This window comes from Excalfactoria chinensis, chromosome 2 (assembly GCF_039878825.1).
Source record: "Excalfactoria chinensis isolate bCotChi1 chromosome 2, bCotChi1.hap2, whole genome shotgun sequence".
Classification (NCBI taxonomy): domain Eukaryota; kingdom Metazoa; phylum Chordata; class Aves; order Galliformes; family Phasianidae; genus Excalfactoria; species Excalfactoria chinensis.
The window spans coordinates 50,035,426-50,062,688 of record NC_092826.1 but is presented as its reverse complement, the minus strand read 5'-3'; the positions used below and the strand labels follow the sequence as shown (position 1 = coordinate 50,062,688).

Below are 27,263 nucleotides of genomic sequence, written 5' to 3'. Positions count from 1 at the left end.
GCCACACCTTGTGCCAGAGATAAGTATAGTTGGGTGGCCCCAAAGTGCTCAGTGGCCTCTGGACCTGGGCCTCACTAATAAATCATTCTGAGGTAGTTCGATGACAATACTAGTTAATTCTGACCAAAAATTAACTGTCATGCAACTGCTTCACAGAGATAAATTAGTGACCCTTTGTAAACAAAACTCATACTTAAGAAATCTCCATGCTAACCTTTTAATTTGCATGAAAGTTATTTTTAGAGCAGCTTGTTGCAGTATTGTGTTATCATGCTATAACAAATGTAAACAACATTACAGTTTGCAGTATTTTTATTGATGGAAATTAATGTGTGTTCTGTGCTCATAAACAAAGAGGAAGAGTAAGTTATGCTTCTGTGGAAAAAAAATCCCATAATGTAGCTTTTTTACTTGTCCTGTAGTCATTGGCATTGGTCTCTAAAATAAATTTGTCAACTTAGTTGATTCATATTTTGGTAGTTCAAGTCTGGACTGTCTCCTTTCAACTGGAAAGAACTGAAGTTTACCCTGATGATACTGATCTGTTTGTGTTTTGTTTTCAGTACTCAGGTAGTATGGTTCAACTATCTATGGCATGTGTTGAGTATCTGAGTAAAAGAAGAATATGTTCTGTTTCCATGCAATTACAGGTGGGATGAAAAGATCTATGTGTTTTGGAGGCACCTTACCGAGTTTGAAGACACATTATTATCATGTATGTGGTACATAGGAGCATAATATCCAAGACGAACCAGAAAATGCATTTAAAAGCAAATCTGGTATTTGTTTGTGACACACAGTTAAAGAGTTTGTGTTATTGGAATTCAGAGGCCTGTAATTATACCTAGTTCATGAGGTTAGAATAGGTGATGCAGCTTTTTGCAAGTATAGTTCTGTTTAGAATTGGACTGGCTTTAGCAATTTTATGTGAGCCTGCTGAACTGTATTTATCTGTCATTTTGAAACGGGCAACTTGCAGCATAGCCTGTAACTCTCTGAAACTGAATATTTTGGAACCTTACTGAGGTGATAAGCAGTGCCGCAGTTGTCTGCTCATAGCAAGTGATCAGCTCTCTTCCTTTGAATCCTGTTCTTAGCATACTCAAATGTCACATGCCAGTCTTTGTTTTGGTGGACCTTGTTTTAGGAAAAAAAGATTACATACATCTTTTGTATGTTGCTGGGGTTTGTATGTTGAAATCAGTGTGTTGGAAGTCCTTCTGCGCTGACTGGAAATTTATCACCATCTATCTCTGAATTTTCAGTTGTACACACGGCCCCCTAGTGCCTGAGATGCTTTTTCTAGTGTTGAGGAACCTCCTGAATCAGTTGTTGGGTTCTTGGAAGTTTTCCCTTCTCTTAAGTTTTGAGGGAAACAGACTATCCTTTAGGTATTTATGTTTGCACTTTAACTCCTTGTAATCTAGAAACAAACTCGAACATCCCAAAATGATTTTGTAAACACCAGCCCTGTGTCATACTGGTGTGACATGGAACCCCTTGGGGAGTTTGGGCCACCAAGGATGGGCCTCTATGGTTGATGCTGATTGGAACAAGTAGGTGGCTTGTTTTGGCGCAGTCCTTGGCCAGAATCTTCACTGAAATCTTCGTAGCAGAGCTTCTGGTCTCTGAACATCTTGGCCACCTCTCTTCTCTCTGCGCCATGTTTACAGAAATTTGGCCTCAGTATTCAGCAATGTAAAGTTCCAAGGACTGCTGCTCCCTTTTGTGTTCCTACCCTCCCACAGCATGCTGACCTAGGGGTACACCTTGTTTGTCAGCTACTCCAGGTCTTCAGACTGATGCACAGATGCTGTGAAGGTCCTCCTGTGTTCTGCAGGCCCAGGGAGCAGAGCTGAGGAAAGAACACACAGAAAAAAGCAGAAGCATCTCTGCATGTTTCCATCTTAGTAATGCATAGGCTACAGCAATGTGTTGTTGGTTTTGAGATAAAATCTTGTAACAGTAAAACCATGCTTTTGATACAGAGGGCTTTATAAACATCTGCTGAGGAAGCGGATGTATGACAGCCGAGAACTCTGTAAATAAAAGATAAATATTATAAGTAATAATTTTGTACTGATCACAACTTCTAGGTTGTTTTTTTTTTTTTTTTTTTTCTGGTTTTGCATAGATCTACATTTTACCAAACATGAATACAAGGAAGTTGTCTTGCAGGATCTTGGTCTTTCCATTAAAAAAACAACAAAAAAGTGGTATTTTTTCCTTTCTTTAATTACTATTACAGAGAACGCCTAAAACAATCCTTGCATCAGCATAGGCTTAGGTGGATTGAGGTGTCCAGGTTGGGACATAAAACCAAGTCACCTTTTCTGTTGCAATTTTTCTTTCCCAGTATGGCACATAGTAATGCATCTACACTGGTTAAAAAAAAAAAAACCTGTACCAATAATTCACATAATTATACAGGTATAACCTGTCTAAGGTCTAAAATAGTGTGAGGAATCCAAGGAGTTGTCCAACAAAAACAAGAAACGCAGATTTGGTGTTCAGATAATTTTTATGTATTGGTAGGTTAGAATAGGTCTGAAATTTGTGTGTGGCCTTTTTGCATCTCAAAGAAGCAGAGCTGGGCATGGACTTTTTCTCCTCTGTTTTATGTTGCAATTACTGTAAATAATTTACACGTGGGTGCAAATAAAGTTCCAATTTTTAGTGGAGGTGGAAGGATTTCTTAGTGGTAATGTTGTTTGGTGGTAATGGTGCCCCTGCTGCGCAAAAGGCACAATGTGCTGTGAAAAACCTCTGGATTTCTCTTTAAAAATACAAATATCTGAAATGTGTAAAGCAATCTGTCAGAGATGACACATCAGGATACATAAGCTTTCATCTGAATTCTCAAAGAACCTGTGTTATCCAGTGCTGCCTAAAATAGACTCTGGAGGCTAAAATAGATCAATGGGTGTTTACTTTTATGAGGTACGTTTTGTTTGATGGAATTATTTTGGTATTCTAACTAATGGCTTGGAATCAGGGTAATGGGTAGTCAATTAGCACAGAGCCACTGCAGTGATCCATACAAAACAGGGAAAAAAAAACAGAAGAGAAGAGCTGCCATTAATTACCAAAGTGGCCTGAATCTCCTCTGCTCTGCAGAGGAGTTCTGGCAATTGGCCAGGCAGTGCAGGCTGGCAATGCAATCTGTCGAGAGCTGCCCTGATCTGCCTTTCATCAGCTTGCATATATCTCCCTTCTCCAGGTATTGAAACTGATAGGAGCACAGAAGGCCACAGTGGATTTCTCAGATTCACTGTCAGCCTAGTAAAGGCAGTAGATCGGCTCAGAAAGATTGGCTAGGACAGCAGCTTGTCTTACTTCAGGATTTGGCAAAGGTTCATCGTTATTAGAATCTTGTTTCTACCCATGTAGATTTTGCAATCTTGGATTTTCAGTGTTGCAGCTAGCTTTTAGCTTTTAACTTTACTGACTCCTTCCACTGCTTTAAAAATGTACAGAAATGCTGGATCTTTTAATGCAAATTCACATGGCATCTTCTTTTGTGCCCGTAGGACAGAAGTTGTCTTTGAATTCCATGTAATGTCCTAGGGAGTATTCCAGGTTCCTTGCCAGTACTGCTTGTACCATTTACATTATATATGTGATATATGTCTTGGTAGACTAAAAAGTTAACGATGGCATACAAAATTGCTGTGCACAACTCTCTCATACCATATTACATGTTGAAAATTCCCAATGGCTGCGGTTGCAGACCATATTCAAACCAGCAGATTAACTTGTTCCTGCTGTTTTAAGTTGTCTATAAAGAGCTCATGATTGAAGGGGGCAGGATGACTGTTCTTGTAGCCGTAATGCTCTAAGGTCATGAGAGAAGTGGGATTTAAGGGGGGAGAAACTCATTAGGCCGACTCGTTTATCTGGATGAAAACATCTTGGCCCTTCCAGACTGAAGTAAAGGTGCCAATGGCAGGGTCTCCAAGTATGGTCTGCTGTACAGTTTCAAATCTGTCTTCTGTGAGGTATTTCAGCCTCATCCCATGCTGGAGAGATGTCAAATAGAAAGGTGCCAGTTGAAGCTTTGCCTTTTCCTGTTCTTGTCAGGACTCAAATGGCTGGGTTTGAGGATGCTCAGAAGTTTTTCCTCTGGGTGTATCTCAGTTGTCAATATTGCTAATTTGGAGTCACATGGAGGATAATTTAATTGAATTGTCAAAAACAACAACAACAACAAAAAACGTAGTTGCCACAAAACTACTTAATTCCTTATGGAGGCATATTGTATATGGTACCAATATAGGAAAAATGAAGAAACTGAGCAGGGGCCCTTTAATTAAGCCACCGTGATTGCCTTGCTTTTGAATTATTCAAGACGGAGCCTTGAGCTTGAGGCTAAGTTCCTCTTGGTGCATTCATTTCAGCACTGGTAACAGTATTAAAAGAAATGAAACATTTGGAGGAAAGTTGTTCAAATTGCCTTAAAAGTATCACTAATTTTCCGAAACAATAATCGCTCTGTTTGAGCAAGATGACTGTTTTAATATGCTCTTGATTACTGTGTTGCCATGATTCTAATTTCTGTTCCCCTTTGCTTAGTGTACTGTTGCATGCGGTATTTTAGGAGAAAAAATATTTAAGTGAGATAAGGCCATTTGATACAAAGAAATAAATTGTGTTTTAGATAGTAGGCCCTTGAAGATCTGAATCTAGAAGTCAGAATATCATATTTATCTCAAAGATTGGTCTCAGAGACAGGGAACATTTTGCATTTCTTAATTAGAGGAACTTTACAGTAGGTTTTTGTTTAAAAGATGTAGTTACAACATCTTTAAATAGTCTTTAAATAATATAGTCTCACAGGGTGGCTTTCAAAAGACTATTGTCTACAGGATGCATGGCCCAACGTGTATTTTAAACGATTGATTAATAAATATCTGTAATGAATGACCACAATGAAAAAAGCAGGAGGTTTTTGGGGTGAATTTCTTAAATCAATTTTTACTTTGCCTTGCTGTATTGCTTGGGTATGCAGTCTCAAAGATCATGCATCTCTGCAGATGAGTTTTGAATGCTTAGTTGTCCAATACTACTTGAACATTTTCATTAGCTTTGCTAATAACTTTTTAACTTATGTAGCTAAAGAAAGTAGTCCAAAGAGAGAAACTCCTTGACTCTACCAAGTTTGGCAGAGCGTTTATTGAAGGGAACATGTGGACTAGCCTGGAAGCAAGATGAAGGCAGCAGGTTTTGCTTGGGGAGGTATAGGGAACTGGCAGAGCTGAGGAGCATCCATCACTACTTGTTGTCTGGTACACTCAAAACAATCACTTAAGGATTTAGGTGACTGGCGTGGGCAGAGGGCACAGTGCTCATGCTGAGAAGGTGCGTGTGGAAGCAATGCTTCCCGCTCAGCTCTGAGTTTGCCTTGTTTGTAGCCTATAAAGGGGACACTTAGAAGCCTGGTTGGATGGAAAACAGACAGTTGCTTTTTATGTCTTTTTCTTGAGGAGAGAACAAAACCCTTTGTTTTATTTATTTATTTGCTTCTGGGAGAGAGAGGATGGAAACTTGATTTTAAATGCTAACTAAGCTAGGAGTTTGTTTTATTATTTCTGAATTCCTGATGGCAAAGAAGAGCAGAATACCTGGGGCAATTTAAGCCAAAACAGAGAACTGTGTTTTTTGCCTGCCTTTTCCTTAGGGCAAAACAGGCTTGGAGCCCAGACAAGAAGGTAATAATGAGCAATTGTATTTACTTCTCCTTTTTGGCATGGCAAAGTTTCTGGAGGTGAACAATAAGACTGACACTTGTTTTAAATGAGTTTGCTCTAGATGAGGTGACAGCTCCTTGCTAAAAAGATAAAAAGTAAGACTCTTTACGAACCTCTCCCTTCTAATCAATTTACAATTGATCCGTGTACTGAATTGTACCATGTGTAACAAGTCCCTGTATATGTGTTTCATACATTCACACACACAGGCAGATGTCAAGTATCACTGACCTGAATCCACTAAAATCAAAATATAATTGAAAATATGGCAGCACTGGGGCAAAGAAAAGCTATAGTTTTTTTTTTTGTTGTTGTTTTTTAATTATTATTATTTTTTATTTATTATTATTTATTTTAAAAAGAGCTTTCACTTCTGTGGTGGCATGTAATATTAAAAAACATATGAAAAACCTCTGAAGTTCAGGAGAGTATTAGTCAGCATGATTTATTAAGTCTTTTCATGTCTGGACAGAGGAATCGTGTCACGGTAGAAATATTTTTAATGGCTCAAAGGTATAAAGCAGAAAACATGTTTTCCAGGCAGCACACAAAAATAGTTGGTAGTTTAATTTTTCTCTTCTCTTTGCATTTATTTTTTTATAGACCTGTGTAGAAAGTAAAGGGATTTCTGTACTTCAGCCTATTCAAGAAACTAGAGATGGTTTGTGTAAATCCCTTTAATGTAATTTTAAAGCTGCTCTGCACATGACAAGTGCTCAAATGAATTAGGTTGATGGACAGGTTTTGTTAATTAAAGTGATGTCATTTGGTGTCTTAAAGAGTTGCCTTGATTTTTCATTGTGGGTAATGTAATTGGAGGTCAACGTGTAGTCTCCTTTCCTTTGAAATTAACCACTGTACTCTTTTTCAACATGTGATATTCGTCTTCTTCACATTTGAATATGTTGGTGAGCAAAGGAGGGAGTGTTTATTGCAATTTGTTGTCCTGGTAATGGTGTTTCATGCACTGAGAGCCAGGATACTTGGATTTTCCAATGAAGAATGTCTTCCATTTGCCAAAAGCACCGAGCTGCGTGGTGTCAATTTCAGGAGGAACACTGATATCTTTGTGCCAGAGCTTCTGGCTCTTGAATGTTGGCTTCCACTTTGACCATTTTGGACTGGGGAGGCTCTGCCTACTGCTTACACACACTGTCAGTTATGGGGAGCCTTCAAAAAAGTTCCTAATAATAACAAAATAGTTACAAATAACATACCTCTGAACACCATGGATATATATAGACATATATACATACATTTTTCTCCTCCCTGGGCCTGCTTTTGTCACAAGCAGCTGGAGGAGGAACGATGGAAGCTACCCTCTTCCTTCCTCTTGGCAGACATGGCACCTCTGCATCTTCTTAGTCCAGTAAAGTGATCAGTTAAAGCAGGACAGCGTCTGTCACCTCCAGATACTTCCCTCTGTAAAAAAAGAAGCTGGAGAGTTCTGTAATCTCCCAGATATTAATCCTGCCTGGGTGAAGGGGAGCAAACTGCTGAGGTGAGGTAGCTGGTAAGGTAACTAGGCCATCCATCCCCCACTAATCTTTATTGTCTTATGTGCCTACCACAGTAACGTGATTAGTAATTTTCTTTCCCACCTGGGGAGGTAAAGATAACCTCTCTATGAGGTTAATTTGGCAGCAGCTGAGGCCTTTTAAGAAAGATTCAGTGAACAAGATGGTTTCTTGGCAGTTCTCTGCTGGTGTCGTGTGGAGTATGAAGAAACTGGGACAGCTCCTTGTCTTCCTCCGCTCCCTATTTGCATTTGAAGTCTTCCTTCTTTTGGGACCCCAAAGTATATTTAATGATACTGACAAAAAGTCCTGTGGAACTACTTCATTTGGGGCTTTTTGACGTGAGAATTATATTTTCAACAATCTTTGCTGGCAGAACAGGCTGCAAGCTTTAGCACTCATCAGTTTTCCACTAGGCTCTTGTAGATGTGACGATCTCCTAAATTCAGCTTACAGCTGTCAACAAACTCCAATTTGGACAGTTTGACAACATCTTAAATTTGTTCCTCCATCCATCGCAATCAGGCCCCTCAATACAAAGCTGATATTAAACTGGCTTTTGTCTTGCCTAAGGTAGCAATGTTTGAAATAGATTCATGCATTTGCATCTGTGGTTATCTGTACTTTGCTCTTGTTTATTATTAAAATAGTTCCCCTGAAGTTTTGTCCTTAAAAAGTGTCTCTATCATGAGCAACATCAGTACAGAAAAGAGTTACCAATAAGAAACAATTGGCCTTTGCATGCAGGAGACTGCTCTTCTGTGATCACCACTTTGATAACCTTACTCTCCATGGATTGAGATCATTACATGAGGTAATTAGCTTCCAGAGATTCAAAGCCTTTTTATATTTCTGCTTTGAAAGGAGTTGGTAAAAGTATCATTAAAAGGCATCTATTTCAATGGACATGTAGTAGATGCCACTGCAAGTGCCAGTGGTTTTAAAGCTAACTTTGAAGTTGAAAAACTGAGCTTGGGAGTTCCTGCCCCACTTGCAGAGATATATCTTTCATGATATGTAACCGAGAAGAGGTAAATAATTATCTATGGCGCAGATCCTTAGAATACTTGGCACAAAAAGGTTTAATTATTTTGAGAGCTATGTTTGAAAACAAAGCACTCCTGTGCTGTTTGACTACAGAACTAGGAAAGTAATTAGCCTCCCTCCATTTTCTCTTTTTCTCCTCAGATAATATGATTTTGATTAAGAGGTAGCTCATAGCTGGGTTGTTGTGTGTGATTTTTTTTTTCCTCCTTAACTGTATTCTGCTAAGAACATATCCATTTAACCATAGAACGTTTGTTTTTATTAGACTCTTTCATGGATAAGGATGATAAAACTTACCTGATATGGTTGAAATAATGTAAAGTGAAAATTATCGTGTCTGATTTAAAAGAAAGGTACTGAGAGTTGGAAATACTCATCAAATACATTAAGCAGTGCCCTTGTTGGGGGGGTATACAAAGGAATTTCATTTTCAAGTGCAGCTACATTTTGGATGTAACAAGCTTGTTTGATTTTGCAGTCAAGCACTGCCCAGTGTTTTGCTGCCTTCTTCAGGTGGCGTATCTTGAAATATGCTGTTTCACTGTTAGAAAAGAAATAGACAAAATTAGGGAAGAAGAAGAGTTCTGAATTTAGTTTATTAGCAGGAGCAAATATCTCCTTCTTAGGATCTTCAGGTTCTTAGCTTGTGTTATGTATTGTTCATCCTTACTTGAAAGAAGGACTAATTCCTATTCCACCCCCACAATGATATATGATATCAATGTGTCATTTAAGACTGGAGCAAGAGGTCAGCCTTTAGATTGGCCTAGAATCTCCATGATCTCTTACTTAGAAATAATGAAAACTATGTTCCATATGTGTTCTTCTGAGTTCAGGACCTAAGAAGAACACCAGTCACTACAAGATGTAATTATACAAGATGTGTAATTATTCACTTCAGTTTTCCATTTTAAATTTTTGTATGAAAACTGAAATCTTTGTGGCACATGGAAGTACAAATGGACTAACAAAGCAGGGATATCATAGAAAAGTGCAGTATTATTCTACGTGATCTGAACAACTGCAGCTTTGAGCCAAACTTTTTAATTTTCTTAAACAGAAAAAGGATCCTGACAAGTTCTGTGGGCTTTCTATTGGCCTCAGTTCTTCACCAGCAAAAGAGAAATGATAATTCAGTGTCAAGTTGATAGGAGAATATGTGCAACATGGACTTGGTGATGGTACCTGATGTGGCCTTGCATGTGTGACAGGATGGTGGTTCTACTTCTGTTGCTGCCATTGGCAAGAAAATTGTGGAGGCTATAAAGAAAAGCTGTAAAGCTGCCCTTTCATCAAGTCCCTGAGCAGTCAGGGCAGTACAAACACCATCTGCAGCCCCTACAGGTGGTTAATCCCACCTATGTATAGGACGTATATCAGGCCCATCAGTGCTAGATAATACCATTTCTAGTAATTACCATACTAGAGGTAATTTCCAAGAACAGAGCATACGTAGAGAAGGTGGACAAAAAAGCACTCCACCTCCTGAAACAGAGTGAGTTGAGGAGAAAATAACGCCTTTCACTTACTGTCTCATTAGATATCTTCTTCTGCTTGAATAAGCAAAGATATATATTTGGTTCAGAAATGCAATGTTTTCTTTGTAATGAATGTACAGCAAATTGTAGGTTAAGCAATTTCTTTCAAACTTACCTTAAAGTGGCATATGTATGAAATACTAACATGTATGTAACTGATATGCTTTATAAGATAATTGCAGTGTAGATTCAGTAGCTAGAAGTATAAGCATACTTCCTTAGAAGAAGAGGAAGAAATCTTCTTTAGGTTTTCTGGTACCATCAGAGTTCCAAGACTTGATTTCCCTGACAAAAGCATTACAAATAAGGAGAGGGCACACATAAAGGGATGGATTTCCATATGCTGAGATGTAATGAAAGCAAAATGAGACTGGTTAGAAGTTGCTGGATTTATTCATTGGCGGTGAAGTTTAAAAGCTTGTTCTGTTTAGTGATGCAGTTTGTTTGGCTAAGCAGCTGGAAATCTGTTTTTTTGGATAGGAATGAAAAGCCATGCTGCAGGACAAAACATGAAAGCAAATTATTATTATGCCTGCTGAGGGAAGTTTCTGCACTTTACATAAAAATAAACAAGCTTCCCACACACATACATTTCAAACCTCTATACTTGAACTGTAAATTGCAGCCAAGGAAAGTGAATGTTTTTATTTTAGTTGATATATTTTAATTGGATTTTAAGTGGCTTGTGAATAAAACTGCTTTACAGTAATACATTGTCTCTCACTTAGTAAGTATCCAAACATCTGAACTGCTTAATAAGGAGATTAATGGGTACTGTGGGAGAACTGGTATAGATACAACTTCTGCGTTACTCTCTTTTTTTATGTGTATCAGATCTTGTTTCTGTACTAAGAGTTGTTCCCAGTTGTTTTGTTGGCTTTTGATGATTTTTTTCTTACGCTTTTGTTCTTTATTTTCTACTGTTTTTCCAGAGATGCCCTATTTTGTTCAAACAGTTTCTGAAAGCCCAGGCCGCTTCATATGCTTGTATGGAGGCTTGAGGAGAGGGGAATAGAAGAGAATCTGCCCTGCTGCACATACCAAGCAGCTGGGTACAAAACCAAGTCTCTTCTCTGCTGAGCTGGAGCGGATCCAGTAAGAAGCACCCACCAGCTCTAAGGAGGGCCCAGGAAGCACATTTGACAGCCAAACAAGTTAAAGGGCAGGGGTGCAACCTTCTGCTATCTGTTGCTGGGTCTAAGTTATTTAATAATGTAAAGGGTGGTTCCACAACTTAATGGGCTTCTAGCTAAACAGCTACATAGGTAACCCTGTTAATATGTACAGACACTCCCCTTCTCCTTTAATTATCCAGTGTTATCATGTTTCCCCATCTACACTTCTATTCCACTTCTGAAGGTAGCTTTCTACCCAGATGCCTCCGTCCCATCCCTAGGGATGGTGCAGGGTTGGCGCTCTGCACAGCAAGCAGAGTGTGAGTGGTAGAGATGAGAGCTGCTGAATGCGCACAGAGCTGCTGCCTTGTTGTGAAGCAGACAGCTTTAGAAAATGGTTGCTGCTGACAGGCTAACTAGTGGCTTTTCTGTATGTTGCAGGGGTTGACATTTCATGTAAAAGAATGGGAAAAACAGCGTTTGTAGGATTTTGCCCTTGCTCATCAATAATCGCATTGATGTACCACTGAATAGTGAAAGAACAAGAGCCAGCATATTCAGATTACTGCATATTTATATTAATTCCTTCATTATTCTGCTAAAAAACAACAGAGCATGGTTTCTCTGAAACTAAGAGAGAATACAGCATTGGCTTTCGCTTAATTGGCTCCTTTGAAACCATCTCCTTTGGGAAACAGGATGTTGTTAGTGCAGAGGCACTGCAGAAAAACGGGCTAACAATGCACACAACATGGATTCTAGCACAGCTGTATGCTGGGGGTATGTTTGATCTGTAATAATAGCTATGTTGCTTTCAAGAAGAAATGAAAACTTGAATGAAGCTTTGTCAGGAAGTCTGCGCTAGCACATAAAATTAGTCTGACTGCACAAAATATCATTTTCTAATTGTTCAGTAGAAATGCCACCTCACAAAAACAGAGATTGGCCTGTATTTGAAGTCTTTATTCTGATAGTCAAAAGGTCAGATCTCTTAGAAAGGTAATAATCACTGATGATGAAAAATATGGGATTAGGCTGACAATTGAAATGTAGTCTCTAATCTATGCTATAGTGTCATTTCCTTTCCTTAGCACACGTGAAAGTTCTAATTCCTGTCCAAAGTGTTAGCAATTGTGTTAAATATTTGCAAGACTTTTTTTTCTCCCTAAAGATAGTGACATTTAAAGGTGACAGGATGAACATCACCTTCATCTTTAATTTGTTTCTGTTGCTGGAGAAGATTCCGGTTTATAAATGAGGTGGTTCAGTGAGGTGCTGATCTTGCAGTTGTTGTCTTTGTGAAGTGTTATCAAGGTTATCATCACTGCTTAAATTCAGCTTAACATCATGGAAAAGTAGTTAAGGCTATTTTCAAATAGTTGAAAATTCAAGAAATGGAATTGTAGCACTCAGCACCTCAAGCCAGTGGGCACCTGGCACCAATGGTGTCAGGACAGATATTCTGGTTAGAGGAAAATATCTGAGAAGAGTGCTTCTATTGCACATCAGTTTCATACCAAATGTTGTTGAATTGCTCAGGTTTTGCTTTTTATTTCCAAAAATAAATGCACTGTACAAAAAGTACCTCAGACCTTCCCAAGCACTGTGCATACTGTATTCTCATAACCTTTTGTGTGTATGTTAAGCCATTTTGTGGGGAGGATCATTTAGAACATGGTTGCCCAACCTTTTGGCTGGCCCAGGCCATATTAAGGGAATTGCCTTGTGCACATATAAAATGTAAAATAATGTATATAAGTAACAAAACTTGTTATTTATTTATTTATTTATTAATTTAAACATAATAGCAACAAAAAACATAAAACTAGTGGGAATCATTGAGTTTGTTTTTGTGAAACTAATGCATCAGTCTGGCTTGATGGAAGCGGGTGCAATTCTTTGTGAGTTCTCAAGGTGCTCAGCAGAGATTTCAGATCTAATTTTACTCTTCCTGCGCTTCCTCCTTGAAAACAGTTGTTCACAAATGTATGTACTACCGAGAAGCGATGTCACAAATAAGATGTGAGCAAAGCAAGGGATATTTTTCTCTTGTAAGATAGGTCTCATAAAAATCTGGTAAAGAGACATGATCAGTTTTTTCTATGTGTTGAATGTTCGATTAGAACTGTATACATCTCGTTGGAAATGATCCAGGAATAGTATCTTTCTGTGAATACTTTCTGTACTTTCTGTGAACTTGTTCATTGATTTTGTGAATTAACAGTTAGTCTGCTCCCATGCCTGCTATGTTAGCACAGTCTTACCTCATTAGTCTTCCCCCGAAGTCCGTTCTCACAGTACCTCAGGAACCAGCTCATCCTTGGCCTGCTGAGGAGCTGGGGCAAACCTCTGTCCAGAAAGGTCAGGAGAGCAGCAGTTGGGTGAGCAGCTCCAGCTGCTGTGACAGCTGCCTCTGAACTTGCACTGAGCAAAGCTCCTTTATAGGAAGCACAAGGGTGGTTGTAGCAGATGGAAACATCTTACAGACTCCTGTCAAAACACTTCTTACTCCTCTGAACAGTCTATCCCTTAACTTTGTTCTGAATAATGAAGATGAGCAAAGTGCTAGGTTGGATTTTGTAAACACACAGGTGGGTTTTTTTCTCAGAAAGGCCGTCTGCTTTTCCTGGTGAGGCGGATGGCTCCTTGAAGTTCACATTAATAGCAATAAAATGTGGTGATAGGACAAGAAGAAATGGTTTCAAACGTAAAGAGAGTAGATTTAGGTTAGATGTAAGGAAAAAATCTTTTACAGTGAGGGTGGTGAGGCACTGGGACAGGTTGCACAGGGAGGTGGTGGATGCCCCATTCCTGGAGATGTTCAAGGCCAGGCTGGACAGGGCTCTGAGCAACCTGATCTGCTGTAGGTGTCCCTGTTCGTTGCAGGGGAGTTGGACTAGACGACCTTTAAATGTCCCTTCTCATTTTCAGGATTCTATGATTATATGAAAATGATACATATGTTGAAATAAAAATTAAAAAAAACACCCCCAAATAATCATAACATCTGGTTCATTTGCATGGTGATAAAATCTTCCTGAAAATAATTTTGACCTGGGAAAACAGCTCAAGCTCAGTTATATTATCTGAGCCTGTTGCAGTGCTGTCCTGCAGGGGGTGAAGCTAACACCCAGTCCAGTTGTACGTTCAGTGATCTATTTGTTAAAAGCAGTTTTTCTCCTTTTGGCTATGGAAAAGGTACATCTTTTAAGTCTTATGTTAATTCTGCAGAGCTTTAGCTCACTTAACAGGCTTGGCATTTGCAGGCTGGAAATACTATTTGCATATTATCAATAGCTTGCCTTTGTGTACAGCGGGAGAAAGAGATCCTTTTATTCTCTGGGGTGCATTCATACAGACACTCTGCCAGGTGTTTTGGTAAAGTTTGCATTATAGGTTTAGCCAAAAAGATGATTTTGCAAAACCCACCTTGATTTTAGGAGGTGATTCAACTGCAAGTATTCATTGTAATTGTTGGTAGTCCCTAATATTCAAACCAAGCCAAGAAATGCTGCTTAATCTCTTCTGATGGTTAAATTGTGATTTCTCTTAACGCTGATTTGGCTGACACGCTCTGTTTCCTAGTCAGTTGAGGGTGATTTGGACCAAGGAGCTGGCAAGGCTGTGGTATTTACGTAATGCCTTTTTTTCTGTGAACCTCAAATGTGGATGGAAACAGTCTCTAATCTTCTTAGTGATCTAAGGAAAGATTGAATGCTTTGGGTCAAGCTGTTTTTTTGATAGGCTCAGTAAAAACAAAACAAAAGCAGAAAAAAAGTCCCTTCACAGTGATTACAAATGGAAATATTACAGACCAAGCTAGTTAACATTTCAGTAGTTGATACTCCCCTCATTTGCAAAGACCATATAATTTGTTTTCAACCATACTTCTTGGAAGGAGAACAAACAGCCCTTGTATTAGGCTCTGGGCACTGTTCGCATTTGTTCCCGTTGGGCTAGTTTTAAGTTGTATCATGAGGGATGCAAGTATTGGAATAAGCAGCATTACAGAGGCTTCCCTTCCTTGATGAGCTTTGAATGGCTGGAAAAGATTGCAGACTTGACCTAAATCCTTCTTGCACCATGACTGCAATGACACGGAAAGAGACGGAGGAGCGCGTGAGATGTCTGTGTCTATAACTCAGTTATTAAAACATTCTGACTGATTTTTGTGGTGTGTTTCAGAAATGTGGCTTTTCAAACACTACTACTATTAAATTAAAGATGTGATTTGGAAAACAAGATAATTTAAGTGGATAAATATGGTGCACTTAGGCTACAAGTGACATTTTGTACTTCATGTGTCTTGACGCCTTGTTAGTTATTTTCCCTGACCAATGTGCAAGTGCAGTAGATACAAATGAAGGGGGAAAAAAATCTTACTAGCATTTTACTTTTTCTTTAGGCTTACTTCACCTATCCAAAACAAGTCTGTTAAGACATGTAATGTGACTTCACGTAATCTAAGATCACTCAGATTAATTTTTCAGAACATGAAAGCTAGTAAGTGCTGCTGGTCTTCTTAAAATCTGCATTCTAATGCTTATAAACCGAACGGTTCACTTATTTTGTGGTTACTTTTCTGCTGGCTGTAACTGCAGACATATATATTTTTTCTTTACTTCATATTCAATAATAGAATCAAGATTATATCCATCCCCTGTGTGAACTTGCCACTGCTGCATTCATTAACTTTCTGAGTATTTGATGAAAATTGTTTCTAATTAACATGCTTCTAAATAAAGAAAAAAAGGTATTCTTAAAAATATGTGTACCATCTGATTAAGTAAGATTTGATTCTCTGCTATGAAGACCTTTACAATTTTAGGGCCTTTTTGAAATTATAGTTGTTATTATCCTATTATAGCCATTATTATTCCTGTAAGTGGCACATCGTAGAATGAAACCCTTTTTATCTGTGCTGTAGTTAATAACTAGAAATAGCTTACTGAAAACATAGTAAGGCAGGTAAGAACATGATTAGTTATTGAGAGAAAAGAATGCCAATTAACCACACTCTGCTTTAATGTAGTATAATTCTGTCTTTTCTATTAAGCAAAGGGAAATATTTAACAGCTGCTGGCTTCATAATATGAGCTGCCACAGTAGCACACATTAGAAACAGAGAAATGCTTCTGTGTCATTTTTTCTCCCTTTACCTGCAAAGTAGAAGATATAATTTGCTAAATAATAATAGTAATATTTATTTTTTAATGTCTCAACTTTGCTACTATGATTACCCAGAAGTAGGTATAAAGAGCGTAAGAAAAGTTTGGTTGTCATCATAAAGCATAATAAATGTTGAAAACACAGAGGAAGGAAGGAATGGGTATATATTCTGTTTAAGGCTAAAAGTTAATACACACATGGTTACAGTAATCAGGGTAGGTTATAGCAGGAGTCCAGATGATGCTTGTGAGATTTTATTGAAGAAGTTGATCAAATCTGACCATTGGATTCAGTGATGTTATACTAATTGAAAGAAATTGAAAATAAAATGGAGGCTGTGGCCTTAGAAAGCAGTCAGTCAGTGAGATTAAGCTGATTAAACATTGCTCAAACTTCTCCCTTCTCCCCTCTTTCCCCATTCCAGCAGCACGATCCCATTACTCCTTTTTGGCTGCTCTGCTATGTGTGTCCAAGCCATGAAGAACATCATCTCCTGCCCCTTTCCTTCACCATGTTAGTTTTTGCCTGGGTGACAGATTCTCTCAGCTCTGGGGTACAAATGTGGGTGCCAGCATCAGTGGGAAACCACAGCCAGAGGCCACAGAACATCATCTGGGAATGGCAGCTTTGATTTAAGTCAGACTAAAACCAACGTGAAGTGCAGCCAGAGCTCTACACGTATTGTACTTCTGTAACCGTATTCTACACATATTCTGCCTTCTGTAACCACCGCTGTAACACAGGAGAGATTTAAAGAAGTATGCCACTAGGCTAATTAAGGGCTCTTCTCCTAAAGAGGCTTTTGTTTCAAGCTTTGCTTCTGCAGGTCTTCTGAATATAGCCACCTATTTCCTCGGTTTTTGGCTTGTTCATAGACTTAGCTGTAGAGAAAATAGCTGTTATGAAACCACAGTAACAAGGCAAATTTTAAAGCTTGGGTTAAGATTTTGTTTTATTTTAATATATATATCAATATGGTACAGGATATGCAAATTTTAGGTTTTGCATTGGGGATCTGGGCATTTAACACTAACATACTGTTGTAGACATTATTTTATTGTTCTGTTTCTGACAAAGATTTCATGCATCGCTGACAAGTAATGGATGTGACTCAAGGAAAGTGTAAGAAAAAGAGTACAACTATGAGTGTGAGCATTCAGCTATTCTATAATAATCCTGTTCATGGAGCTGGATGTTGCTTATAGGGATGCTATTTGAAATTGAAAGACTTTTTTCATTGAGGCTTCTCCTGTCAGAGAGAGGATCTGCATGTTTTCCTCTAAAAGCAGCGACAACCTGACTTCTGCTTAGTGGAAGTTGTGAATAGTTGTTAGCGATTTGAATAGGATTTTGGAGTTTTGCAGGGCTAGTGTGTATGAAAAAATCTATTAATATTTCTTTAATTCTGCTGCATCTGTGCCTGGAAACATCCATGAATGTCTCATTTGAAAGCCAGTGCTTTTGCAGCTCTTGCTGGTTTTTAAAATCTTTGTACCACTTCAATAAACGAGATCAGCTTCAGCTTGACCACTGCTTTCCGTCCTTTTGGAAACTGATGGGGATGCAGTTCTCTTCCACATTCAGAAGAAAGTAAAAACTGTCCAATGTTAAAACTGGTTTGAATTAGCTACACTTTCCAAAACTTAATACTGCAAGATTGCTTTTTCCCCCTTCACAGTTGTGTCTTTTTAAAATGCTTTGGTTTATGCGCTTTTACAGGATGAGGTCAACCAGTCTCCTTAGAAAACACATCACAATTTCCACCTTAGCTTAAATGTACTTACTGTATTTTTGTGCCTTAAATATCCCATTGTGTTCCCTTTCATTTTATCTCATGCTCGGTAGCGATAATTAGAGCTGTGGGACACTGTTTGTAATTGCTATTTATTTTTCTCTCTAGCTGTGTGCCGCCCACCTGCCAACCCGATCAGAGGCACCGAACCACTATCAAGCAGTGTGCCGAGCTCTGTTTGCTGAAACAATGGAGCTGTACACTTTCTTGGCCAAAATTAAAAGTGCAAAAGAGGTAAGCTTTTGAACTTGTTATTATGTGAATTAGGCTTACAAAATCGCTTCTGTACCCAGCCAGCTGTAGATGTCAGATGCTTCTGGAATCTGACAGTAATGTTAAGGGAGAGTAGTTCTACATCCAAGTTATGGTGGGGTTTGCATTATGTTCTTTTTTTAGTTTTCCTTTGGTCTGTTAGCATCTGCAGATGCCTCACAGAAATTGTCATTAATTGTGACCAGTCTATCTGGGAGGAAACCAGAACATTTACTTGGAGTGCTCTTTCCTTCCAGCATACACGTATGCAATGTGTTTGAGTCTGAAAACTTCTCTGGTCTTTCAGGGATGTTGTTAAGAGTCTGAGCTTTAACTGTAGCTCCTCAGCTCCTTCTTATGCCTTGTCTTTGGCTGAGGATTTTCTGAGGTTCTTCTTGCTCGTATTTTGTCCCCAGTCAGCAACTTTCCTTACCTTTCCTGTATGGTTGGCTTGTTTGTCTGTCACATACTTCACGGCAGAATCAACTTAAATAAATAAATACATAAATCCACTTGTAGGTAATGCTTCCTCTACTTACTGATGGGTTGGTTGTTACCATTGACTGAAAGACTATCCAAGGAACAACTTCAATTAGATGATTTGGTTGAAGAATAACTTTGAGGGTGGATTTTTTTTGATGATGGTTGATAGTTTTGGTGATCTGATCTTCAGAATAGCTCCATAAATTGTTGTCTCATATTAACACATTGTGTGTATCTCATTGAAAAGCCAGTGGGTGGGGGGAAGGACAGGAAGGTAAAGCTGCTTTTAAAGGCTGGCTTCTCACAAAAGCCAACCTGTCAATTATTCTTTTTCAATAAAAATCTGAGGGACTGTCTTCTGTGTAAGCTCCAAATAACCTTTGGAAAAGTAGCAGCAGGTCTTACAGGCTCATATAACTATTAGCTTCTCAAAGAGGCAGAGCTGTTTCACCCATGCATGCATACTCCCACTACTTTGCTTCTGCTGATCCTAGAAAACAAATGCAGCAAATAAATAAAAAGTAAAAAACGATAATAAAAAAATAATCTGTCCTTGTCAAGTTAATGAGCTGAATCAGCTCATTGTTGGGTCAGATGGGCCCCAGAGCAGCACAGGAGAGTTCTACTGTCAAACTGGGGGGAAGATACAACCAGTCAGAGGCATAAGAGGCTGGTGCTGTTCTCTCTGTTCAGAAACATGGCTGAGATGCATCCATCCAATGTGGACAATCCTCCAGCGGTGTTTTTCTATTGCACAGGGTCAAGTTTCACCTCCATTTGTCCTCCAGTCCTGCTCAAGCTGAAAGCAGTTTTTAAACTGAAGCAGTATCATATGCGGATAATTTTGACAGCGTCAGCATGGCTAAAGAGCCACTTGTTTCCTGAAGTGCCTGTGTTATGGTTCATCCGCACCCAATGCAGATAACACAGAGAGTGTATCAGTGTTAAAGCCATCTCCTGAACTTTGACATCACTGATTTCGCAACAGAACATTTGACTGTTCCTTGGTGTCCTGACCACTGCATATACTAATCGAAGGATCTGTGCTGGAAATGCCTTAACTAACAGCTAGTGCAAAGTCTGTGCTGAGGCTCAAAGATAAGACCCTTTGGGGTTCTTTTTTCCACTTAGAGAAGTGCATTTCCAGCAGTTATTAAAGATTTTGATGACACCAAGTGGTAATAAGGTGTCTGTATTGCCAGTGTTGCAGTGAAATATTGAAAATTATAATTATTTAAATTGTCTTAAAAACCTTTTGTTTTGTTTATTAAAGTAAGATTGGACATAAAAGCCCAACATCTGATAACACCACGAAACATACTATGAGTTAATCGCTAATGAAGGGAACTACTTGCCTCTCAAAGGCTATTAGGGATTGTTTCAAAGCACATTTAGGTCAGAGGAAGTAATCCTTGTAGATGGAATTCTGGCCTTACCCAAACCAATGAGACTTTTATCACTGCACTTCCTGAAGCCAGAATTTTGATCCTTTGATTTAATTTTAGCCTGGATCAGTCCCCCAGTGGACATAGAAAAAAATGAGCAAGAAAATAGTCCAGAATCTGCTTATAAGACCGTGAATTCCTTTTCTAGATCCTTGCTTACAGTTTTATTCTACTGTAGGTTCAGATACTGCATGATTCTTAAAAATAACATATTTGATGTATTGTTACTTATGTAGCATTATAAGAAAAAATAGATGAAGCAAATACGGGTTGGAATGTTGTAAGTCTTGTTATACCATTTTTAAGTAGTTGATACTTTAGACAGGAAGAAGTCGTGTGATCACTCTAGGTTTGCACCAGTGAAAACTGCAGTGTTGTTTATGTGTTCTCCTCTTATTCACGTACATGGAAGAATCTTGATTTGTGAGGAATGTGGTTCAATACAAGTCAAGTCAATACATTCCTTTCCATATTTTCAATGGACATAGGAGTAGGGTATAAAGGAGATAAGTGTTTTATACTTAAGTGAGGATGTTTTATCATCATCAATTTATAGCGATTGCAATGATAAGGAATTGGGGAAAAAACATGTTATATGTATCAGCTTACTGTGTAATACTGTGTCTCTGGTACTAAAGGTACCATGAGTTTTAAACTGTTAGTTTATTTTGAAAACTGGGAACTTAATTTGGAGAGCTTTCTTTAGAGTCCCTCAGATCTAGACACAGCTGTGGCAATGAGATTAAAATAAAACTATAAATTCTAAAGAGGGAGGAGAAATCCTCTAAAATGACTTGAAGTAACTTTCCTCTGAATAAAAACCACTTGGGCTCATACTGGGATAATTGTGTTATATCTGGAGATCCATTTCTCAGATGCTTGAAGCTCAGTCTTTTTGCTCGGTAGGCGCTTAAAGAACCAACATTATTTCAGTGGAAGAGGGAGAACTTTAGTCTGCAGAAATTCAGTCACTAGCAGTGGACCAAATCTGATCTTTCAGTATAGCCCAGGTCGGGGTCAGCAGTAAAGTACACTTTGAAAGAGGCAGAAAAAATACTGCTGTGATGCTGTTTTCAATTTGTCTCCATACCAGCTTGCCAGGATTTTGAAAGCTATTGGCGTTTAAGAGAGCTGGACTGGGGGGCAGCGTGTGTAGATCTATAGGATCATGCTCAGTTACCAACATATCTAGCAGGCAGCCACGTGCTTCCAGTCTGTCACATGAACATCAATGGCATCATTGCAAATAGAGCATAGCTTCAGATAGGGCTTTACTGGCATGCATTTGGATGAGTGCATTACTCAGAAATGATGAAACCAGTGAGTGAGCTGCTAATGTCATCTCCATGGATGTCAAATAAACTGTTTCAGGCACTTTGTCACATACTTGATGCCACGTGGGTTTTATTTCCAGTCTGATTCTTTGTGTATAAGGTGACAGCAGCAGAGATGACTTGCAGACAGGGAGATGAGAAAATATTAGGTCTAATAGTTGTACATGGCAGGTCTCAAGCCAGAGATGAGAAAGGTATGATTACTACCATTGCAATAATTTTTAAAAAAACAACAGAATAACAGTAGTAAAAATACATATTTCTTTAGAATAACAGCAGCAAGTCCCAGAGTAGGGTTGAAATTTAGTTAGTTAATTGACCTAACTTTGCATATTTTTGCAAGGTGAAGGTATTATGTTTACTGGATTGGGTTTTTTTCAGCTTGCTGTATGCTGCTCAGGCTCTGCAAAAAGTTGCACTTGTTGTAGATTCACCTTGTGTACCATCTGCTGCAATCCAGAAGTGGTCTTTGGATATGCTAGGATCTCCTGACTCCATATCCCGCTGTGCAGGCATTTACAGCTGATGTCAAAAATAGGATACAGCTTACTTCTCACCTTAGCAGGGAGCTTTTAAAATTGCAGTAAGGAACTTCAACAAAAAGGGATCTCCTCATCCCTAGTCTAATAGTGTAGGGAAAAATGGACAACAAGGTGGAGGAAATTTATGTGTGTGAAGGTAGCTTGAATGTCTGTGAAAATGAATGTTGTCTGAAAGAAAAGATTAATCTTATTCAGGATCATCAAAAAGCCATTGAGATCACCTTTGCTAGCACCTAGCAATAGACAGAGCTGAAGGCACAAATAAGTGATATGCATGAGATAAAACAAATGTTGTGGAGTGCCTGTAAAAGGTCACATATATTGCTCAGAGATGGCAGCAAGTGTGACTCTGAGAAACACAGGGAGGCTATGTAAGCACAGGAATACAGAAATTGCTGTTATAGACTGGAGTGCAGATCCATCTGGTCTGCTGTCAGTGTTGTGAGGCTGACTTATTGGGAGGTTATCTAGTCCTTCTTCAACTCCATTGTACAGCCCAGGCATACTTCCTTCTGAAGGGAATGCTTCATGTATACTTACTGCCTGAGTGACCAGTAATGCGTCCTTGCTGCATACAAGGCTTACTGGAGCACAGGAGGCTCCCTCTGAACAGGAGCACTGCTGTGCTGTGCAGGTGAAGGAGCACTGGCACAGGCTGCCCAGAGGATGTGGGGTCCCCTCCTTGGAGGTCTCCAGAGGCTGCCTAGCCATGGGCCTGGGCACCCTGCTCTAGGTGGCCCTGCTGCAGCAGGGCTGGGCTGGAGGGACATAAAAAGCACTGCCCATGTGAGCTGTTCTGGGATCTTGTGAGTGGTACCCATCAATCTGTAGCAGAGCCAAGCATTTGTGACTGAGCTGTGAGTGGTGAACACACAAGCAGCATACCCGGTGCTTTAAGGCATCATGAGATGTGGTCAGTAGTTTACTACAGGAAGCATCTTGTAGGCAGATGTCTTAATGTGCCACGTGCCTCCAAATTGACGCATATCTCCAAATTTGTTGAAATGGAGGCACAACCTAAATTATGAAGATTAATATTCCTACAAAACTAATTAACATTTTATATAGTTTTTTTAATTGCTCACATCTCCAATTGCAGGGGGAGTTCATTGAAAACTTGTCCATAATTTCATTATACACGGTATGCCTTTTAATTAACTAGGTTGTTAGTGGGATACAGATAAGTCTCCAATCTGTTATTTCTGTACTGTTCTTTTAAACTGTGCTCCCTATGATTTCTATCCTTTCTAATATACAATCACAATTCTTTCAGTCTGTCTGGATATATTTTAACATTACATATAGAAAAATGTTAATCTGCAAAGTATAATAAAACACGTAAGTAGAAATTAAATTGTTCCTTTTTTTTCCCCTTCTAGCTTCATGCTATGTAAAGACTCAACTGGAAAACAATTAAGAAAGTAGATTGTTACTTTCCATTTGACATGGCTATACTGGTGTATTATTGTACAAAACATTGTTATAAAGGTAGTTAGTTAATAGGTACCAAAATAATGGTAATGGATAACATATTTTGGAAATAGAGTGACTAACCAAGTTACTCCTAATAGTCTCATGACTGTGAAAGCTGCTAAATACACCTGCTTGGATTATCAGAATGCTCAGCTGGAGAAACTGATCCACAAACCTTTCTGCTTTAACCTTGATCTGCCTGCACTCCTAGGCTTGCAGTGATTACCCTTCTGTGACTGTTTTGTCATCAGGCTTGCAAACACATCACAGTTTGTTTGATCCCTCAGTATAGCAGCCACTGCAATCTTTTTAATAAGGGAAAAGTCTACTTGTTTTGTAGTGTGTGTGTGTTGTGGGAATTGTAACTCAGTGTTTCAAACATTTGGTTGGTTTCTTTTGTTTGTGTTCCCCTCTTTGTTAATAGTATGTTTAGCAGCACTCCTGCCCTTTCTGGAACCCACACCACTGTTTATGAGAAACTTTGTCTGATATTCAGTGATACTCTTAAAATAACATGAAAAATGAGGGAATTTTTCAGAGACTGATGAAACTCCCTTCAACAACTGTCACCTGAGTTAAAGGAGTTTGGGCATCTTCATAAACAGAGCCTTTCTTATAAAGAAAGGCTGAGGGAGCTGGGCTTGCTTAACCTGGAGAAGGCACCAGGGAGACCTCATCGTAGCCTTTCTGTAGTTAAAGGGAGCTTATAAGCAGGAGGGAGACTGACTTTTTACATGAGCAGAGAGTGATATGACCAGGGGGGAAGATTTAGTTTGGATGTTAGGAAGAAGTTCCTTACTTTGAGTGCTGTGGATTGGCAAAAGAGGTTTGCTGGAGAAGCTGTGGTGCCCCATCCATGGAGGCGCTCAAGGCTGGGTTGGATGGAGCCTTGGGCAGCTGAGCTGCTCAAGGGCAGCCCTGCCCATAGCGTAGAGTGAGGCTGGGTGGACTTTGAGGTCACTTCCAATGCAAGCCGCTGTGTGATTCTGTGTGGAGTAATGCTGCTGGCTGAGCCTTTGGAATTTAAATTGGGATGGATAATTGAATACATAAAAACAGTTTTTCCCCATAGACATGTTGTATATTTTTAAATTGACACAAAAGGTGCAAGTGCACGTTACTGCTTTCCATAATAGCAGTGTAAGAATCATTTGTATCTGTGACCAAATGAACAAGAATTCATGCTCTGGGAACTGCAGACGGTTGTGTTCTAAAGCTGGTGAAAGGCAAAATGAAGATCTGTGTTCCTGAGAATATCATCTTCTATAAAACGTTGTGTTTTAGAGCACTTTGTGGAAGCAAGTCCTTGATGCTTTGCTGACAAGTGCCTTACATAAGCTCCCATCTGTCACTAGGCAAAGGAGCGTGTGTGTCCTCATGGGGGACAAATGTGGGACACAGCAAATCAGCTGCCAACTTTTAATAGTGCAGGAAGACATTTGAAGAAATTCAGTATTTTTGTTACTAGAATTTATCACAAAATGCAGTTGAAGAAAAAAAAATGGCCAAATGCTGTAATGGTTTAAAAAAAAACAGAGCTGTTGAAACCCTTGCTGCCTACACGTCTAACCCTTACTTCCTGAATGTGCGCCCAGGCTGTAATAGATGAATCAGATCTGTGGTATGGGTTGGAGGTTCTGGGATCGTTTAGAAAAACCCTTTTAAGATGTTTTTGCTTTCTAAAAAGGAAAGCCGTTTAGGCTTATTGTATTTATTACACTGCAATAGATTTCCGTAATCCACTGTCCCAAGGGTAAAAACTAATGGTTACAGCAGCTGAGGTTACTCAGACGTTTTAAGACCACAGCTAAGTTTTAACGAACGATCTGTTGTGTTGTAAATGTTTGGTTTCTGTAATTTACAGCTGCAGCCTATTCTGAAACCTACTGATATTGGCAGGGGGTGCTGGAGGGAAATGGTAATATTTCATTTTGTCTAGAAATTTAAACGTAATCATTTGTCACCGTGATTTTATTCCTTCCTAAGCAGCACCTGACAGATGAAGAAGAATTAGAGAAACCTTCATAAATCCTGGCTGCAAGAACAGAGTACTCTGTTTCTTTTTCTCCTGATTTTCCAAAGCTATTTATATTTTATGGCAATGCAAATTACTTTACAGTTCTCCAATTACTGAATGATGAGCCGCAATTAGGGGTCTGAGCTGTTGTGGGTAACAGATCTATCCCTATGACAAAGTGAGCTGTTCTCCCTGTGGGTTTTCCACCCCAACCAGCTCACTGTTGGCTGGAGTGGGTGTCTGTGTCCATACATGAGAAGTGCCAGAACCTCTCAGCTGGATGGGGAGGAGCAGAATTCTAGCCTGGGCAGTAGCCTGTGCTTATGCCAGCTCATCTGTGTCATACAACTGCTTTTTGGGAGACCTATTGCATGGATACTGGGTTTGTCTCTCACATCTCCTCAGTGTTTGATAGCTAGCATCACTTACACTTGAGCTTTCTAAAGCAGAAACTCCCCCTCTAGCTATGTTACAGGTAAACTAATTCAGTGGCTGCCTTATTTGGAAGATATTTCAGATGTTTACATTTTGGATTTGGTTTTTTTTTCCACTTCTTATTTGTTACTGTAAAGAAAGATAGTCTTTTTAGCTTCACGGAATATTTATGTCAGTCAAAGGCATCAGCCTGTGGGCACAGACCTGCCCGGTTAATTGTATTGTAGGGAACATTGCTGCTGAAGTGGGTAATTGCTGCAGGTCTTGCTGAACAAAGTGAAGGTTAAGCATCTGGAACATGTTAATCTTAAAAAATTAATATGTACCTTTCAGCAGGTACATGGAAAGGAGGAAAAAATCTGACAGCTGTGAGTTCATTTACTGAAGATAATTATTTACTATGATGAAGGAAAAGGAGAAAGTATTCAAATGACTTTATGTTTTTTATTAGTAAATATTAGCCATTCAGAAGAAAGCAAGTAAATTACAGTTCACAGATACCGCTGTCCTCAAAGTTATTACTTCAGCTTTGGAAATAACATGGAAAAGAAGAAATGCTGGGTGGAAGAATATGCATAAATTAAGCTTTTGTGTTACCAGGACTTACCTTTTTTGTTGTTGTTTTTTGCTATGGAAAAGGGTTATGGCCTGTAAATGTTAGACTGAATTCTGTGCACTTCAGCAGAGCCAACACAAAGATTTCATGCAGACACTCCTTCCCAGCTGGGCATTCTGTGGCAATGCTGCAAGTCACGCCAAAAGATGCCTGGAGTGTGTGGTGATAACTTACTTCTGTAGCATTGGTGATTTATGGGTTTTCTGAGAGTCTTCTTGTACATTATGTTTTTTATAGGACAGGGGTAGTATTTCTTATTTGATGTGAAAACAAGTGTGTTATTTGCTTAAATAAGACAACAGATAATCCATCTGCTGTCTTTCCAAAACCTCTGTGGTGGCTGACTCACTCACATGTCTCTGTCATCTGCTGTGGTAGATACTTGGTACGTGTGCAGGTTAAGCCCTCTTCCAGCACTTGCATTTCTTCCCTAGAAATGAATACAGTTTAGGAACTACTTCTAGGAAAAGACGTTTTACAATTTATGCTTATTGTTAAGCTTTCCAGGAAGCTGAAAGGCTGAATTGAGGCTCATTGTTCAGGTCCATTAAATGAAGAGCTTGAGTGCTCAACAGCGTGAGTTTTTACCATATAGATACATACATCAGATCCCTAGGCTATGGGTTTAGTCTTATACAATAATGAATTTGTTAGCGGAAGATTTTACTATCAATTTTAATACATAAGTAACAAGAAAACAGATCAAATTAAACATCAGTAAGGATTCTCTGGAAAATGTCC

The 27,263-nt window shown here is 39.1% G+C and overlaps 1 protein-coding gene across 2 annotated transcripts in view; it reads left to right on the top strand.

The window, feature by feature from the left end:
• SPIRE1 (spire type actin nucleation factor 1) overlaps nucleotides 1-27,263 on the top strand; it is a 121,399-nt gene that overhangs the window by 56,497 nt on the left and 37,639 nt on the right. For both annotated transcript variants that reach the window (XM_072327334.1, XM_072327333.1), the window contains exon 4: nucleotides 18,034-18,159. In XM_072327334.1, the coding sequence (XP_072183435.1) occupies nucleotides 18,034-18,159 (126 nt within the window). The remainder of the gene's footprint in view (nucleotides 1-18,033; nucleotides 18,160-27,263) is intronic.